The 19,362-nt window shown below is 41.2% G+C and overlaps 1 protein-coding gene across 1 annotated transcript in view; it reads right to left on the bottom strand.

Annotated features, from left to right (window-relative positions):
• Window positions 1-18,780, bottom strand: part of Vps4b (vacuolar protein sorting 4 homolog B) — a 34,892-nt gene extending 16,112 nt beyond the window's left edge. The window contains exons 1-4 of the mRNA XM_075987623.1: window positions 18,511-18,780; window positions 8,007-8,118; window positions 6,300-6,456; window positions 3,018-3,085 (exon numbers count right to left, since the gene is read on the bottom strand). Of these exons, the coding sequence (XP_075843738.1) occupies window positions 3,018-3,085; window positions 6,300-6,456; window positions 8,007-8,118; window positions 18,511-18,537 (364 nt within the window). The 5' untranslated portion in view covers window positions 18,538-18,780. The remainder of the gene's footprint in view (window positions 1-3,017; window positions 3,086-6,299; window positions 6,457-8,006; window positions 8,119-18,510) is intronic.
• Window positions 18,781-19,362: the final 582 nt, after the last annotated feature.

Below are 19,362 nucleotides of genomic sequence, written 5' to 3'. Positions count from 1 at the left end.
ACTATGTAGATCAGGCTGGCCATGAAACTCACAGAGATCTGTCCGTCTTAGCCTTTCAAGAGCTACAGGATAAAAGGCATGTAACACCATGCTCAGCTTATTTCCACGTTTAACTAATATTTTTATTAAAGTTTAAAGGTGACTTTTCAATATTTAGTTGTGAAAGATTAAGTACCAAAACTTAATGGTTCATAAAACTAAAAAGGTGGTGGTGGCGCATGACTTTAGTCACTGCACTTGGGAGGCAGAGACTGGCAAATCTCTGTGAGTTCGAAGCCAGCCTGGTCTACAAGAACTGATTCCAGGACAGTCAGGGCTGTTACAGAGAGAAACTCTGTCTCAAAACAAAACAAACAAATAAACAACAACAACAACAAAAAACCTAAAAAGGCAAGGTAAGATTACTGAAAAATATAAGTTGACTGTACTGCCAAGAATATAAATGCACCATTTTTCTTAATGCACTGTATATTATATTTAAATATTATTTGGGGCTGGTAAGATGGCTCAGCAGATAAAGGCATCCAAGTTTGATTCCCTGAAATGACATGATGGAAGAACAAAACTGATTCCTGAAAGTTATCTCTGCCTTCACACATGTGTTATGGCGCACAACATGCACACACAAAATAAGTTCAAAAAATTAAAATCAAACGGACATTTAACCTTACAAGTTTCCGAATTAGCTAGCAAAATAACAGACAATTCAAGCCATAATCCATTTTAATCCTCATAATCATATATTAAATACCATAATCTAAAACACAAGTAAGATATTAAAATATTATTTCAGGAATAAAAAATTAAAATAATGACTGTGTGTGTAGGCATGCAGTCACACGTGTGTCTTGTATGGAGGTCAGAGGACAACTTCAGGTTCATTCCTTGTTCATGAGACAGAGCTCAGTGGCCCAGAGCTCACCTGGCACGCTAGGCTGGCAGGCCAGCATACCCGAGCAATCTACCTAGCTTCACCTCCCAGCACTAGGATTGTGGATGTATGCTGCTGTGTCTGGTTTTAGGGTGAGTTCTGGTGGTCGGAACTCAGACTCTCGTGCTTACGTGGCAAGCATTTTACTGCCTGAACTATCTTCCCAGTTGTAATAAATAAAGATACTAATCTATTAGCAACCATTAATTTAAAAAAAAATGGACAAAAGCTAGGCATGGTGGCACATATCTCTAATTCCAGGACATGGGAGGGAGATGGAGGCAGAAAGATCAGAAATTCCAGGTCATTTTCACTTACAAAAATGTAAGGCTAGTCTGGGCTATGTGAGACAGTCTTTAAAAAAGAAAGAAAAAAGACAGATAAAGCCCTCACAGGAAAGGCTAGAGCTCCACTCACTCTATTTCATTCTGAGACTACAAAGGTTTCTACATTGAAATGTTGTTTTAGGACTTCGAATTGATAGGAATTTACAAACATCTGTTAAAAACTCTAATTTTCAAAACCAAATATATGGTGTACCTTTCACTTGGGGTACGGGAATGTGCAGGGCAAACAGCTCCTTGCCTTCTAACTCAGAAGTCTACCTAATACAGATGGGCAGTCTGGACAGTGAGTGTCCTGCCACTTCAGGCAGTGCAGCACAGCAGGGTAACTCAACCTTCCCTGGCGGCTGCACCAATCTGCTACAAAAGTTCTTGGCATATAAATAAAAGCCAAACCAACCAACAACAAAAATAACGCTATTGTTATAGCTGGAGGAATGGCTCAGTGGTTAAGAGTGCACACTGTTCTCCCAAAGAAATCAGGTTTGGATCCCAGAACCCACACCATGCAACTTACAACTATTGGTACTACCAACTCCAGGGAGATGTGACACCCTCTTCTGGCCTTTATGGGCATCCACACACATGACGCATCCACTCACACAGAGAGACACATAGATAAAAATAAAAGAATAAATCTAAAAACGAAAAACCTCTGCTTTTATCATAATTATACAGTTTTCAACATACTAGGTTTATAGTATTCTTTTACATATTCCAGTGAGGTGGGTAAAATGGAAATATTACCAAAATGAAGGAAGTAGTATAGCAAGGTTAGAGGTCTAAGATCTCTCTCTCTCTCTCTCTCTCTCTCTCTCTCTCTCTCTCTCTCTCTCTCTCTCTCTCTCACACACACACACACACACACACACACACACACACACTTTCACTATCCAGTAACCAAACCGAGCCTACAAAATGGGAATCTTTTTGTTAAATATTTTGTTAGGTAAGACTCAAAGGTACAAATACATACTACTAATGACTGAGCCTTTTATTTGAAAAGCCATTAGCTAACATATAAAAATGCAATCATATCTCAGCAGTTAAAGAAACCAACAATTAAGTAGATGCCATTTTAGATATGCTGAGTTACCATTAATCAAACCTCTAGAATTTATTAAGATCTTTTTGCATTATCTTGCCCTGAAAGAAATGACCACTTTCAAGATGGGGACTCAGATTCTGAGAGACTGGGAAAATTGCCCAAAATCTGAATGCTTTTATGTGGCAGACCTCAGAGCGGAACTGAGATCTATAATAGCGGACACGCCATTATGCCATTGTACTCCAGGACAGCAGAATCAAAGAGCCTTGCCGTGTGTAGCAGATAAAAGAGATAAACATATCTGTCAACACTGGAAAGTGGAAGAGAAGAACAGAGAGAAAATGGAGCACACATCAAGTGCAGTCATGGCAGCAGAATCAGTGTAGTTCCTAATCATTCAGGCCCTTGGGCCTTGCGGTGTATTAACAGTGTCATTGCTACTTACTTTACAAGGGAAAATGAAAGAAAAAGCAACTTTTAAAGGTAGATAAACAAACCATTTCTTTAAAACTCCGTTAAAAACAACACAAGATTAGAAAGCCTTGAGAGTAAACCCTAGCCTGGAAACAAGCCAGTATGTGATCCATGAGCAACCAAAGCCATTTTTTGAAACTCAATGAAATAAAGGGAAACTAAGCAATTCAAGCAATGAGTCTTTTCAATAAGTAAATTTAAGAATGAAATCCAGAGTAACCTTGAAGTTGATTCTGTAGTTTCTTTTTCTCAGGGTCATCAGACTCTGCTTCTCCATCACTTTCATTCCTGATGAAAAGAAATGAATACATGCACAAGATCACTCACTGCAATAAACAATGCAACAGTGAAGGAAAGATAACCTGGAGTGTTTAAGCAAGAAAAGACATTGACATTAAACATTACTTTAAGCCTTTCAAATGATGCTTTTAAGAATATATTAAAACAGGAAGCAGGCAGATAATCAATAGGGAACTATGCACTGGAAATGGACAAAACCAGGATGAAGTCAGATACACCTCCATCCTCATAACACACACCCATGCATGTATGTACCTGCAGGTTGTATGCCCACACTATTCAATGAAGGGTTTGGAAAGTTATATGCAACTATAGAAAAAACTGTCGGGACCAAATATAACAAGACTCACTGCTAGGAAGAAAAGGTACAATACACAATTATCTACACTATAACCCTTAGCCTAAGGTCCCCCAACAGACAAAGCTTGCTGGTGAGTATTTTCTGAATGCCAAGAAAAAAGGCCAACCCACTTGTGCTGGTTAGCTTTTGCCAACTTGACACAAACCTAGCCTACCCAGGAAGGAATCTCACTGAGGAATTGCCTCGGACTGTGGGCACATGTGTATGACGCTACCTTGATTACTACTAATTGATGTAGGAGGGCCCAGCCCACTATAGGCAGTGCCTCAGTGGGCAGGTGAGCTTGGGCTATACAAGAAAAATAACTAAGCAAGCAAGGGACAACATCCCCCATCAGTCATCAGTAAGCAGCATCCCTCCATTAGTCTCTGTTTCAAGCTCCTGCTTCCCTTGGTGGCAGACTATACCCTTTACCTACATTAAACCCTTTCTCCCCATATTGCTTTAGCTCGTGGTATTTGGCATAGCAACAGAGAAACAAACTAGAACAGCACTATTTCACATCTAGGGATTTATATTGAAGAGATAATTTTAAATTTTCACTACAAGGGCAGCTACATCTACAGTACACTGAGAAAAAAGAATCTATGTTCAGTTATAGAGATGAGCCTTATGACAGAATACGTTACAGCCTCTGAAAACAATGTTGTAAAAACAATTAATGGAAAATGTTCCTGATACAATGTTGAGTGATAAAGTGACAGAGAAGAAAAGTTGGATAACTGAGTTCGAGGCCAGCCAGGTCTACAAGAGCTAGTTCCAGGACAGTCTCCAAAGCTACAGAGAAACCCTGTCTCAAAACAAAACAATCAAACAAACAAAAAAGACAAAGAGAGATACAAAGAGGATTTAAAAAACTTGATAGGACTTGTGCCAGGGTGGGAAAGCCTTGGTTATCTGTAGAATGGCAGGGTTATGGATGAAGTAACTCCATGAGCTGAGTCTGATAGCTCAGTCTCCTATTCAAGATTCTAGTGCTGCAAAAACCACTGAAAACCAACTGTGTTTCATAAGTTTCCTACAGACAACCTTTATTCTCATCAGACTTGAAATCCGCCAAGGTGAGGGCTGCTTACATGAAGAACATATCTTCAGGGAAGACCACTGGTTTGCCCTGTGGAAACCGAGGCAGAGGTCTTGCTGTGTATTTCTGAGCCCTAGGAATATTTGGTGGAGGAGGTGGCAGCAATAAGATCTCTACTTGAACATAAAATCCCACAGGGATGAATTCATTCTATGTCCCCATATGGTATCCTGGGTAGTTTTCTTTTTTTTTCTTTTTTCTTTTCTTCTTTTTTTTTTTTTTTTTTTTTTGGTTTTTCGAGACAGGGTTTCTCTGTGGTTTTGGAGCCTGTCCTGGAACTAGCTCTTGTAGACCAGGCTGGTCTCGAACTCACAGAGATCCGCCTGCCTCTGCCTCCCAAGTGCTGGGATTAAAGGCGTGCACCACCACCGCCCGGCTCTGGGTAGTTTTCTTAATGATGGGAACTCAAGGTTTATTTTCTGTCCTCAAAATTCTGTAAGGTAATCCCTTATAAAATATAACCAGCCAAAGTGACTCCTGCTACTTGTAACCAAGACTGTTATTTAGCAGGGAAGAAAGACTGACTCTCCCTGTCAGGCAGCCATTGCAGAACAGGTCCTCACTAACACAGCATGTGTCCCAGTAGACAGGGACAATCAAAGTCCCTGGCTGGCAGAAATGTGTGAGCTATATGCTCATGATGAATTGTGCACTTCATGTTGGGAACTACTGTACTATTTCAGGGCATAAACTGCTCTTGGTGTGCCACAGAAACTGTTTCCTAACCATGTCTCAACAAGGAACATAATACTCTGAGCTTATCATATTCTTCAAACTCTGCCACACAGGTTAAGGCAGTCAACTGTAAATTTTATTCTTCTCCTGTCCTTAAATTTGGCAATGCCTAGTAAAGAGGCAAAATTTCCTCATGAGTAAACATGGGAGGGGAGCACTGGCTATTGGGCTCCATCCCTCATTCCCTCATGACCTTGGGCATCATCCAAGAAACCTGTACCCTGCAGAACACAAACTGTGGGCATCATAGGCTCCAGAGTTCACCAGATTCTCAGTGCTTCAAATCCAGTTGGCCACATCAACCTGGAATGTCATTTTTCTAGTATGTCATCTGGAACCACATTGACATTCATTCATAGAACCACTGAAAACAAATCAAGCTAGAGTATACACTCCCGCTGAGGAGAGCTGGGAATGAATGCACTAAAGTGCAATAAATGCTCTTTATATTTGTGACACCTCATGCATCTAGGAAGACAGTGAAAACCTGAGCTCAGTTTTTAAAAATTGTGCTGTTGCCTTCTTCACAATGACATAGTGCAAATCCACATTTAAAAACTTTGCATAAATAAAAATTAATGACATTATTGGAATTTGTGTTCATTTTGTCCAGAGGGTCAGATTTAATTCATAGATCACTTGAACTGACAGGGGTGTATTAGTGCCATGCTCACAGTATTTTCTCAGTTACTCAAAAACAGTCAGGGAGGTGTAAAAAGCAGTAAGCACACACTGGCAAACTTTGGTCTTTGAAAGGCTTCATGTACTACTTCAGGTTTTGTGGCCATACAATCCCTACTGTAACCACTCAACTCTGCCGTTACAGTACAAGAGCTGCCTGAGATGACGGTATATAAACAGATGTGCAAGGCTGTGTCTCAATAAAACTTAATGACTGAAATAGGCAACAAGCTCCCTCTGGACTATGACTCAGGGTTGAAAAATACCTGGCTTAGTCAAAGAAACCCATGACACAAATAAAAGGTTATGAGATATAAAACCTAACACTTGAGAATACATACCCCTTCTCATCAACTGGACTTGACTGTTCCTCTTTCACAGGCTTCTGTGGTTTCTTCTCTTTTTTCTTCAGATATTCCTTCAGTTTTTCTGCTCTATCAAGATATTCGGTACACTTGGCCCTGATACTCTGCTTGGCTTTATCGCCTTGTGCTTCATCTGTGAAGGGAATGAGAAACTATTTCATTAGCGTTTGTTGTGGTTCCCCACAGGCTCAGGTATCCAAACACTTGGACCCCAGTGGCTGGTGCTGCCTAGGAAGGTTATGGAACATTTCGGAGGTAGAGCCTTGCTAGAGGAACTGTGTCACCGGGGTGGACTTAAGGTTTTAGGATCTAGCTCTGCTTTCTGTTGTCTAGTTTCCTATGTGTTGACGGTCTGTGATCAGTCAGCTTCCTGACTCCCAGACTGGCCACACCCCTGCTGCCACGCCTTTCCTGTGATGACAAGCAGGATTCCCTCTGGAACTGTACATAAAGCAGAATGAAGTCAGTCTCTCAGGAATTCCTAACTTGTTTTCCCCCAGGGTATTCTATCAGGACATCAGAAAAGAGGCTAATAATAGTACTCAGTGGAGAAAGGTTCACACTTAGAGATACTCTTTTAACTAGGAACTCCATCTCTTACTCATTGTATCCAATGATTACCACCCCTTTCTGTTCCTTCCTGTTCAGGGCTGGAGGCCAACAGTGTGAATTTAAAAGCAAACAAAAAACCTCAGAGCAAAACGGTAGATATTTTAAGTTAATGTTCTATAGTAGCAAAGTATTTAATAGTCTATACATTTCAAATTCTTCCCTTACAGTTTTCAGATAGCTGAAAGCTGTGTGTCTTCCACAGAATCAATCACAAGAGAGACGACACACAACTCTGCATGGAGATCACTAAAGGCTGGAAGGTGGAGTTAGAAAACCAGGAGCTGGTTTGCTCTCTGTTCACTGCACGCGTATGTTGATAAATAAAATTAATACAAGTGAATAAAAATTTTAAGATATAAAAGATAACCAGAAGTAAAGCAGTAATAACCTCATTAACATCTTTGTCTGCTTTATTCAAAGTATACTAAGTAACAGAAATCACACACATTATGTGGACCAACAACATGGTAACTGTATTACATAACGGCCTCTATCAGGCTATTTTGAAATGTGGACTTGAACAATATAGACAATGCATAGTATTATCCTCATGTCTCTTATATGTTCTATTTCATTTTCAGTTTTTCTTTAGCATAACCCCTCCCCTCCACTTAAATGGGAAAGTACAAATTAAAACAACCCAAAACACTGAGTGTAGGATTAGTGATGGACCTTACAGGTTTTCATGCACTTGTTTCTCAGTGCCGAATCTCCAGTTCCCAGAATAGAGCATCTGTAAGATACACTTAGTATCTCCCAATTTATTTTTACAACAAAATCATTTCCAGCATATGCTCAGGCAATGATTAAGCTCAAATCATGTAATCTGTATAGGTTATCTAACAAGGGTTTCTCCACTGAATACACAAAAAGATACTGGTTGTATGAAGTAACAACTATAACAGCTGTCACCTGTGTGAGCAGGACTTAAAAGTCAGGAGAAAGGGGACTTTATTTTTATTTGGTGGCCTTAGATCTTTAAATTCTCTTGGCTTTGGATTTGGATTTTTATACATGTAACAATTTTTTCCCTTTTAGTGCACAGGTTTAAATAAAATAAAGCAGCCTTACACTTAACGACATGGAGAAAATACTGAACAGCATGCTGGTAGAGCTGAAGAGCTTCCTCATAGTTCCCAGCCTTGTCTTCCTGGGCTGCTTTGCTTGCAAGATCTATTGCTTTCTGTTTGAGGGAGGCAAAATAATAAACTTAATATGGAAGCATAAATCTTAAGTTTGAAGCAAACAATGCCCCCCCCCCCCAAACACACATAATGGGGGAGGCAGAGAGATTTAATTAAAAAGGAGTGGTTAGGGAAATTCTCAAAATTAAGTAACTGCTGGACTGGAGACATGGCTCAGAGGTTAAGGGCACTGGCTAGTCTTCTAGGTGACCAGGGTTCAATTCTTAGCACCCACATGTCCGATCACAAATGTCTGTAACTCCAGTTTAGAGAATCCGACCTCTTCTGGTCTCCGTGGGCACCAGGTACACAAATACACATGTAGACAGAACACCCATACACATAAAATAAATTTAAAGAATTTGAAAATGCCTAGTGCTGTTTCCTAAAGCAGAAACATTAATGCACAGAGATAAAACCCCCATGGAACAATGAGATATCAAGACTCTGAAAAGTTTCCAAAAACTATACTGAGCAAAAACATTTAAAAACAACAACAAAAACCAAAACAAAACAAAAAAAACAAAACAAAAAACAACTAGCGCTGGGCCATGGCAGTGCACGCCTTTAATCCTAGCACTAAGGAGATAGAGGCAGGCAGATCTCTGAGTTCAACGCCAGCTTGGTCCACAGAGCACGCTAGGACAGCCAGGGCTACACAGAGAAACCCTGCCATGAAAAATAAACCAAAATAGTGTCACATCAAGAAATATTAAAAGAGCATTAAAACAATGACAGGAAAAGTATTTCTGATGGGCATTTTCTGATGATTTGACAAAGATTCATTTTCTACCTTTTCACATCTATGATGGGAACTACCATAAAGATTTAAAAAGGAAGACCTTCTCAGAAATAGAGCCATACAAACACAGCCAAGGAATATTTAAAGTCATGCAGAACCAAATCAACAACAGGAAAGTAGGCTTTTAAAATGGCATTGTAGCAAGTGGACAGCTATGCGGGAACAAAGAGGAATATTAACTTAAATCCCATTTGTCTCGAAAAGCTAACTCAAAATGAGCAGAGACTTAAACATAAAACTTATTCGAAAAAAAACAAGAAAAATTCTTATATTTAACATCAAAAAGAGTGTATAGAATAAAAAGATGTTAACATCAAACGTATCAATTTAACAACATTTGTTCTCTAAAAGATTCTACTAAATGATGAAAAGACAGTACAGACTGGACGAAATACTGTGAAACACCTGACAAAGAAACATCTAGTAGAATGCACAAAGGGATCCTGAAGACATAACAGTTCAAAAAGAATCTTAACGGGCCAGTGAGACGGCTCAGGAAATAAGGGGTCCTGCTACCCAGCTTGGTTGATTTGAGAGACCCACACAGTAGAAGAGAACGAACTATTCTTGTAAGCTGTCCCAAAACAGTGTAGCATGAGCTTGAAAAATAATCCAATTAGTTAATGGGGAAACATAATTTCACCAATGAGACTGTAGACGGCATACCATCATTAGACATTTGAACAATGCAAATTAAAACCGCAATGAAAAAGACCAAACATCTATCACAATGGCTAAAAGTAAAAACAAACACAACATCAACGCTGGAAGGGATGCTGAGCATGTATAATGGTTTAGAAATTCTGAAAAACTGGCTTTTATTTACAGAACAAAGTATTTAGCTAATATATAAACAAAGCAACTACACTCTTAGACAATCGCCCAAAGAAAGGAAGATTTGTGTTCACAAAAAAGACTGCGTATGAGTGAATGTTTCAGATAGCCTTCAATGGTATCATAGCTAAACAGTTATATAAAAATACTAAGGAACACTAGGCAGCAATAAGAAGCGATGAACTATTGCTATATAAGATTTGAATGAATCTTGAGGCTATTATGCTTACTGCAAAAAGCCAATACTGCAGGGCAGTGGTGACACTTTTTTAATCCCAGCACTCGAGAGGCAGAGCCAGGCGGATGTCTGTGAGTTCAAAGCCAGCCTGGTCTATGAGAACTAGTTCCAGGACAGGTTCCAAAACAACACAGAGAAAACCTGTCTCAAAAAACAAAAAACAAAAAGCCAATGCTACTGGTTCCGTATTAATGATTCCATTTAACTAATGTTCTCAAAATGTCAAAGTCTGAGATGAGCAGGAATGAATTCTGCCAGGGAACTGGACCGCGAGTGAAGAGACAACGGAGAGTGACGTGAGAGCAGCATGAGGCCCCACAGAGCTGCTCTAAAGTGCGATGCCTGCTTATATGCTGGCCACACGATCAGTGTAGAGCCTAAAACTGGCCTCACAGAAGTGGAAGCACACGTTAAAGTGGGGAATGAGTAAGAGCTACTCAATGTGTCAACATCAATATCCTGACTGTACTAGTTTATAACATGCAACTAGGGGAAGAGTACACTGAATACTTCACACTTCTTACAATGGCACATTAGGTCAAAATAACACCGACGAACCTTTGTAATTTAGGGGCTGGAGAAACATAGGGGGGGACGTTAAAGCACTCGCTGCTCTTCTAGAGGACCAGCATTCAGTTCCCAGAACCTCCATCCATAGCTCACAACCATCTGTAACTTCATTTTCAGGAAATCCAATGCCCTCTTCTAGTCTTCATGGGCATTAATAACACAAAGGAAGCACAGACACAATACAGGCAATACTCCCATACACATAAAATAAATTCTAATGTAAAACATTTGCAGACATATGAAAATAAAGAGCCTGTATTATTAAAACACTCCAATGGGTGGGGGGTGTAGGCATGGAACTGATGAGCTGGCATAGTGGGTAGGGTGCCTACCACCAACACTAATGACTTGAGTTTGATTCCTGGGAACCATACGATAGAAAATGAGAGTAAATTCCTCAAAGTCACCCTCTGACCTTTCCTAAGTCACATGTTTGTGTGGCACACACACACAAAAGCCATAATTAAAAAATCAAAGTAAAATATTCTAATTTGGTTAAATTAGGTAGTAAACTGTATCTAACAGAAATAAGAACAAATGGGGAATGAGAATATATGAATAATACTCTTAGGCTACACTAAACATAAGAACATAAATAATATGAAAATCACTCAAAACTCCACAGCCACTCACATGCAGGAATATCATTAGACTTGGAAGCATGTGCTGATGTAGAGATGCAGGTGGGGCTACATTTCTCTTACAATGTTTTGGAACTGACAAAAAGGAACTAGTTTTATGCTTCACAGGTCAAACAGTGAGAATGTGAGGGCAAGTTTTCCCATGTTTTAACTAGGCAGGATATAAATGTAAAAGTCATAGACATGGTTACCAGGTGCTCAGGACAACAGCGCACACAACCATATGCTCTAAGGGCTTAGTGCTTAGGCCACAAGGCAGAAATAAATATTGTCCTTATTCAGACAAAATTTTCTGCAGATTATCGTGAAATGCTATGTTTCTTTAGTCACTCATTTAAGTCACTTAGCCCACAGTGGGCAATTGGGGGTTGCTACAAGCCCAGTATGACATGCTAAAACCTTATTTCACTTTTTTAAGACAAGATTTTGCTATGCTGCTCAAGCTGGTCTTAAACTTATGCACTCAAGCAATCCTCCAGTCTTATACTCCAGAGTTGCTGGGATTAACACATACATTCACCTGAAGGCGTAAGTCACAAACAATGCCACACCAATGTGGGATTATGATTAATAGGGTGATATTTATTTAAAGGGGAAAAAACTTACAGATCACTGTCAGCCCTCTGCGTAACCAGGAAGGAAGTCAAGTCACCGGCGGAGCAGGAAGTGAAGAGAGAGAGGAGAGGGAAGTGGCCGCTTTTTTAAAGGGAGAGAGACCACGCCCCAAGGGGCTGGTATCTCAGCGGCGATAGGCTGGAGGAGTGGGAGGACCTCCCGTAACACCTCCCCCTTTTGTTTAAATAAGAGAGTTCTAAACCTACTATGAAATTATATACAATAAGTACAAATATCCTATTCTAACTAGCTTAGGTCTTGTATAATAAATAAATTGGCCAAGTCATGAGAGAAAAGTAACTACATCTATATAGTCTTCAACCCCATCGAAGATCTGAGAAGGGAAATAATGTTACCTGGTTAATTAGGAAGTTCAGTAAAACAACTTCCAAAACATGCAACAAATCACAGAGACAACTAGCTACCTAGGCAATCACCCAAAGTCACATTAGCAGTGTTGAAGCAACCAACTTTGGCTAAGGCCTAACATAACTGACACACCATTTTCAAAGGCAAGCAACTTTTCAAAACTATCTTACCCTGTCTTGGCAGGATAAGACAGCCCTGTTTTATCCATTGATGCATGCTCTGTATCTTTGTCAGTGGTTGAGGTATGGGCATTTCTTTGCCCCAAGGCCAGTTCTGCCAAAAGGAAAGGCTCCAGGTGGAGTGTCTTTGGTGCTCAACATTCTCTCGGGAATAGAGTGGTGTTGCCAGGAGCAATTGTGTCTCACTACCACAAAACTCTGAGTTAGATTAAAGGCCATTTTCTACAGCTCTTTGAAGAAGTTGAAGACTATCTATACTGAGTATAATCTCTATATATCTAAAGAACCTGATTAGTCTAATTATAAATGACAAACTTAGATGACTATTAGTCTATATAATTCTCAATATCTATCTAACTTAAAGATTAAGACAATAAACAACTGTGAAACAAATGAGGACAATGACCTCCAAATATAAACAATGTACAAATATACATTGCAGTAGGTAAATATATATCAATACACAAACATTATATAAGTATCTTAATCAGAGGTAGAAATGTACACAGCAATATGGTAAATATATACAATACAATATATGTCAATACATAAAAATGTTTTAAACAAGGTAGAAACATGCATGCATACAATAGTCAATATAATTTAACTTTGTATCAATATACAAGAATCTATACCAATATATTTGTCTAAAAACAGTAACTCACAATTACAAATCTATTATCCCATCATCCCTCTTTTTTTTTTTTTTTTTTCAAAATGATCCCTGAGCTTATAAAATTCCTCCCCCAACCCTCAATCGTATACTAATTATAATCAACCCCTAAATGATGTCCCTAAACCCAAGGGCAAACTTTACTGGGAGAGGGGACGTCGTCCTCTAGAATTACTTCCAGCTGTCATGGGGGCGACGTTCTTTCTGGGGGATCCTGTGAAAGTAAAATGATGGTTAAATTTCAAGATCAAGTCTTTTAATATTGCCAATAGTCTCTGAGTATTTTGTGCAGGTCTGGCCAAAATGTTGTATAAGATGTGCACCATTTCAGCTAACCAAGTTGGAACTGTCTTGTGCAGCTGGTACCCAAAGCAGGTCTTGTTGTAGCGCTATCAGTATCATGACATCATATCAACCAGGTGGAGTTGTTGTTATGGGGCCCCATCTTCTTCCTGGAAACTTCAAATGTCACTTCAGGAAAAACTCATTGTTCATTATGAAAAACTTAAGCATTAATCATATAGACACACACATATATATATATATATTCAGTGAAAGACATGATAGATATATTCAATGAAAAGTATGATAGATATGAAGAAAAGCAAAGATGTTTTCTAAACTCATATTTCTTTCTGTCCCACATCATGGCTCTTGACATGAGACAGAAACTCCAGAAACTCTGGGTTTTTCTCTTACTAACAGGCTTGGAATTGGAGAGGGACTGAGCCAGAGTCCAACTTCAAAACCAGCTTTATAAATTTAGAAATAGGCGCCAAATGAAGGCGTAAGTCACAAACAATGCCACACCAATGTGGGATTATGATTAATAGGGTGATATTTATTTAAAGGGGAAAAAACTTACAGATCACTGTCAGCCCTCTGCGTAACCAGGAAGGAAGTCAAGTCACCGGCGGAGCAGGAAGTGAAGAGAGAGAGGAGAGGGAAGTGGCCGCTTTTTTAAAGGGAGAGAGACCACGCCCCAAGGGGCTGGTATCTCAGCGGCGATAGGCTGGAGGAGTGGGAGGACCTCCCGTAACATTCACCCATGCCTAGCTTACAGCACAATTCTTATTTAGGTATCTGGTGTCCAACAGTGTATGGAAACATAGTCTAAAACACTCTTGCACGTTGAATCCTTTTAAAGTCTGATCGGTGATGAATGCCCCATTTGGCCCTGCGTTTTGGTGGCATCCTGCACGTGAAACTGTCCTGCATGTCTCTGAAGAGGGAGCTGTTCTTTGCATTTCCCCCATGTCACCCCAACACACTCGTTTTTGCTGTGACTCCCACATAGGTGTGGGCAGTCAGCCTGCTTCCGCTCTTGCCACACTTTGATGGCTCCTTGCTGCAAGCAGCAGAATATAAACGCTGGAGCATGGTCTATATATATGGCCTTACATGCCACAGTCCCTAGCTCTGTACTGGATCATTCTAGTCCTACTTCAGCTGGCCACCCCTCAGAAAAGGCTCCCTGAACCTTCTAACCTCAGGCTGGGTTCTATTCCTCTGTCAGCTTTCTTTCCCGCTTTTCTCCCATCACTATGGATGCAGCGGCTGTTGTTTGCACTCACAGGCAACCTCCTCAGTAATCCCATGAAGACAGACTTCTCTGCTGAGAGCCTTGGAGCCCAGAATGGCACTGTAAATGATGGGCGCACTGTTAAGTTGCTCAATGAGGGGGAAACTCCAGGCATCTCTGCTCTTTGGTTATTCCTGTCATCCCTAACAACAATCCCTCTTCTCTGGGTATTTCCGAGAGCACACAAGCAGCTTGGCTTCAGGATTTGTACCCTGACATCTGCGACTGACATCCCTCCCTCAGAATTTGGTCTGAGCCTCGGTTCTATTTATGCCCTCTCTACATGGAATGTTTTAAGGACTCAGGGCTGACAATCTTTATGAAGTTGATTTCCAAATTTATTCCATTTTGATCACGATGTCCACATCATTCCTATGAATAAAATGTTCCAGGTTGCTATAATTATTTGTCTCTTTGCTCTCTGTCTCCCTCACTAGATGAAAAGCTTCACAAAGTCAGGGGTTATGCCTTCACTTTTTCATGCATCAGCATAGGGCTGGCATATGACCGAGTGACTTCACTGCCCCAGGGTCAGTCAGGTCCTAGCCATCAATATAAAGTACAAAGGTCCAGAAGATCCGAGATTGGCTTTTTCTGAGTAGACCATGGAGTATCTATCCTAGAAAATAGCATCCGGACAAAGACGTTCCAACCCCATCTGCAAAGGCTGACTTTCCTCTATGCTCAAGAGTCCGTTTCCATCATACCCTTTGATGTTTACTCACTCCATTAGTGACACACCACTGGACTGTTCTGCCCAGCCCTTCCCTTTTTGGTTGGGGCCTCCCCTGTAGAAAAACATGTTTAAGTTCTGTCTCAGATCAATAGATACAATATTCCACTATAACACACCAGCTTTCTTGGGATCCTAGACTTCTCTCTAGCTGCCACCTTAGCACCTCGACAACAAAGTCCCAGAGGAAGCCCCAAGTTCATTTGAGTTTCTTTAGCTCCTATTCCTGAAATGCTGTCTTTTGACTGTGAATGCACTTGCTCATCCAACTTCCTCTCTATAGGACACAGCACTAGTAACAAATACTGAACAGTATCTCCTTTCTTGGTCTTTATTACACCACCAGATACTTACTGTGCTGTGATTATTTTCCAGTGTCTCTGATATGCTATAGAATACACGCTATATTCTTCTCATTCTGTAAATTCTCCAAGATGGGACTCTCTGTGTCCACCACCTTTCTGCTGAACTTCCAGATCCTTATTGCTGGTGCAGTCCCCAAGCACGTATATATGAAATGCTCACTTGGCATTTCCATCTGGCTGTCTCAACAAACATTTCAAACTTAGTTCAGAACTCAATTTCTTTTTCTTCTCTCCATGCATGCTTGTCTTTATCTTCAGAACCAACTTATATCCATTCTAATAGTCAGCCCAGAATGTTTATAGAAAACCCAGATTCTAATTCCTCCTCTCTCACTTTTTAATTTAAGACACAGACTGAACTATTTTCTTTCTTAAAATTTTCTCTGCATCAGCCTTTCTTGGGTATTTAAAATAGGGACCACCCTAATTTGGCCAGTCACCACCTTCCACCACACAGATCCCTGTCTTGTAACTGGTCTCCTTTCATTCAGGCTACCAGTCAGATGTTACTGTATGCAGATTAAAGTTTGATTCTGAAACAAAAGCATGAAAATGCCTCTCCACTGTTCATCCACATACAGCAGAATGAGGACCCAACATAAGATGCAGCACAAACTCCTGGTGACTGTTAGGAATTCTGGCTCCTTCCTTGCACACTGAGTTCCTGTTATGCTGGTATAACCCAAACCAAGGCACAAGACATACATACAAAGGATCCTGACATTGTCCCCCTGTAAAACCCCAGCTTCTCAAGGTTTCAGTGCTAGTATGGCCCTCCTGGTGCAACACACTCCCCAAAACCAACTTGTTTAGATTCCTATGACTGCCTGTACATGTTTCTAATGATTACACTGTGTTCTGTCAGTTGCTTTCTGCACACACATGTGGGCACACACACACACACACACACACACACACACACACACACACACAATTCCCCAAATCTTAACAGTTTTATATGGACAACAAATATTTAGGACTGGGTCATCTTTGAGTTTTACTTCATGTTCTTTTACTTGGAGTTTTCTCCATCTCTCTACAAGGTTTTTTGTTTTGTTTTACTTTTTTTAAAAATTATGTTTCTGCATTTTTTTTCTACCTGGAAAGCATTCACCATTCTTCTTCAAAGAACCAGAATCTTGCAGTGAAAAAACCCCACATGCTTGTAAGCACACAGACCTGGATCAAAACTAACCTCAACACTAATTAGCTGCATGTCTTTCAGCACCACAGGATCGAGAAGTTCAAGTTTCTAATCCCGTGAAACTGGAGTAGCATTCAGCTTGAAGAGCTGTCCTGAGGATTTAATGAGATCACATCCAACACTGAGACGACAGGAGCTAGTTCACTCTACCTGAGATCACACCACCTCTCTGTGAAACGTTTCTCATTTGTCCTTGGGAGAGTGAGCTGCACCTCCCTGGATGCTGACCCACACTAACCTCTAATCCTGTTACTGTACTTATGGAACCATTTTTTGTTTTAGTTCTTTGCATCCTGCACTAGGTTGAAAGTGTCTACAAAGATGTTTTGCTTTGTTCCTTGGGAAGGTTGCTCATTTAGCAGTTCTCCATCTGAATTTCCCAGCTAGAAAGCTGAAAAGGCTGGTGGAGAAAAGCCGGCTGAAACCACCACCACCAACAACAAAAAGCCCCTAAACCCCCAAACCAATCAAACTAGATCCAAACAACATTTTCTGAATAGGGTTACAAAAAAATAGATTTACAAAAACTTGGTAGAAAAGATAAACACACACATCAACAGTGAACTCAATTCTCAGAAATAACCATGTTTGCAGTTAGAGTTTACTAAAGATAGCAAACATTTTAATAATCTTTTAGGCTGAACTTCCCAACAGGAGCACCAGTCAAGCCTCTCCACCCATTCTTTGTGTGTACTGATCTCTGTTTAAAGGGCCCTCCTTCAGGTGGAATTTCTTCACAATCAATTATTCTCCGTTTACATTATCATTGCTACTTATACAAAACACTCAACAAGTAACTATTGGAGAAACTACCAAAAGATCGATTGGAGGGTATTTCGTTCTACTCTCTGACAAATAACTAACCTCCTGGGCTAGAAGTCTTGGATACCAAGGCACATTCAATCCCACTGACAATCCCATGTTGGCAGACAGTGCCGCAAACATCTGTCAATGAATGCCGTCCCACGAAGGAGCAATAATCTTTTCCTAACATTAGCTATCTTAGGAATCCAAAATTTACATACAAAACACTTTTTCTTTTTTCAGTGAAGGCAGGAAGTGAAGATACAGATTAAAATACTCCCCGGTCTTAAATAATGCAATCTGGGAGAACATACATAAAAACATATTCTTAACGAATCCACGGGGGTGGCTCCAACCTCAGGTTCTTGGGCTATTTGCGTATTTACATTGACCTGGAAGAGCTTTGTGTTTATCAGCATGAGAAACCAAGACGACCCTATTCCAAACTGTCCAGAGTAGTGCTTTGCCAAAATTATACATTTCCTTTCTTCCTGGTAGAGAAACTGGAGCTCTTCCTGATTGGAGAGATCTGCCCAGTTCGGCCCAACTCTGCTGGTTTGTTTTTCAATGTCACCAGCAAATCAAGAGTGCTCCAGACAGACCACGGTGAGGCACGGGAGACAGCAAGGCCATCCCGTTTGGGAAGTGCCTCTTCTCCGCAGCAGGGTCCCCGCCTGCCTGGGCCCGGGACAGGGGCGCGGCCGTTTGCCGCTCCCCGCCTCCACCCTCCCCGCACCGCCCCCGGCCCGGCTATTTAGAGAGGCTGAGGAGGGCCGAAGTACCTGGAGGTTGGTGTTCGTGGACGCCATGGTGGAGCTCCGAGGCGGGTCCCTGGGGAGGAGCGCGGGCCGAGGACCACCGGCAGCGGTACCGTCGAGTCGCGCTCGGGTCACAGTCGCACTCCGCCGGATGCAGTGGCTCTGAGACCCCGAGCAGCAGCCTCGGCTCTGGAGCTGTAAATCTACGACGGACTCCGCCAGCCACCCGACCCTCCCTACAGAACTTCCGCAATCCCGAGCCCCTTTGGGCTCTGGTCCCGCCTCCCGGCCGGCACTTCCGCTTCGTCATCCACACGCGCGCTAACTAGTCACCCAGGATGCATCTCGCCACAGATGAGCTCGCGCGAGATAAGAACAGGAAGTCAAGATGCCAATCCAAGCCTGGCGGAAGTGAGGGCGAATGCCAGCTCAGGGCGAGTTCAGTCCTGAAGGGTGGGGCGACTTGCAGTGACAGGGTAATGCAGTCACGGGTGTGTGAAACTTCTTTTAAATGTTTTTATTCGTCGTGAGGATGTGATGGGTCTGGTCGCGCTGTTGGCTCGGGAAGCTTTGGAAGATTTGTGTGAAAACGTTCTGCGCAGCCACTGCCTCTGCTCTTTAGATCTGGCGATGAAGCAGTCTGCTGAAACCTGTCTTGCAGACCGAGTATATAAAATACCAGTTATAATATACAAAGTAAGTTATTGGCTCCAGAGGGTAACGACCTCAGTGGTGTACATATCAGGATTAGAAGCAGAAATGAAATATTTCTTTTCCTCAGTTCACTGCACAATCCCCATTTTCTTCCTTTGTTCCTGGCTAGGCTTCTTAGAGCAGAGTAGAATAGGTGTTTATCGCTCCAAAATTGTACTTCTT

The sequence above is a fragment of the Microtus pennsylvanicus genome, chromosome 10 (assembly GCF_037038515.1).
Source record: "Microtus pennsylvanicus isolate mMicPen1 chromosome 10, mMicPen1.hap1, whole genome shotgun sequence".
NCBI lineage: Eukaryota > Metazoa > Chordata > Mammalia > Rodentia > Cricetidae > Microtus > Microtus pennsylvanicus.
Note: the sequence above shows the minus strand (reverse complement) of the source record. Positions and strands in the feature narration are given on the sequence as shown.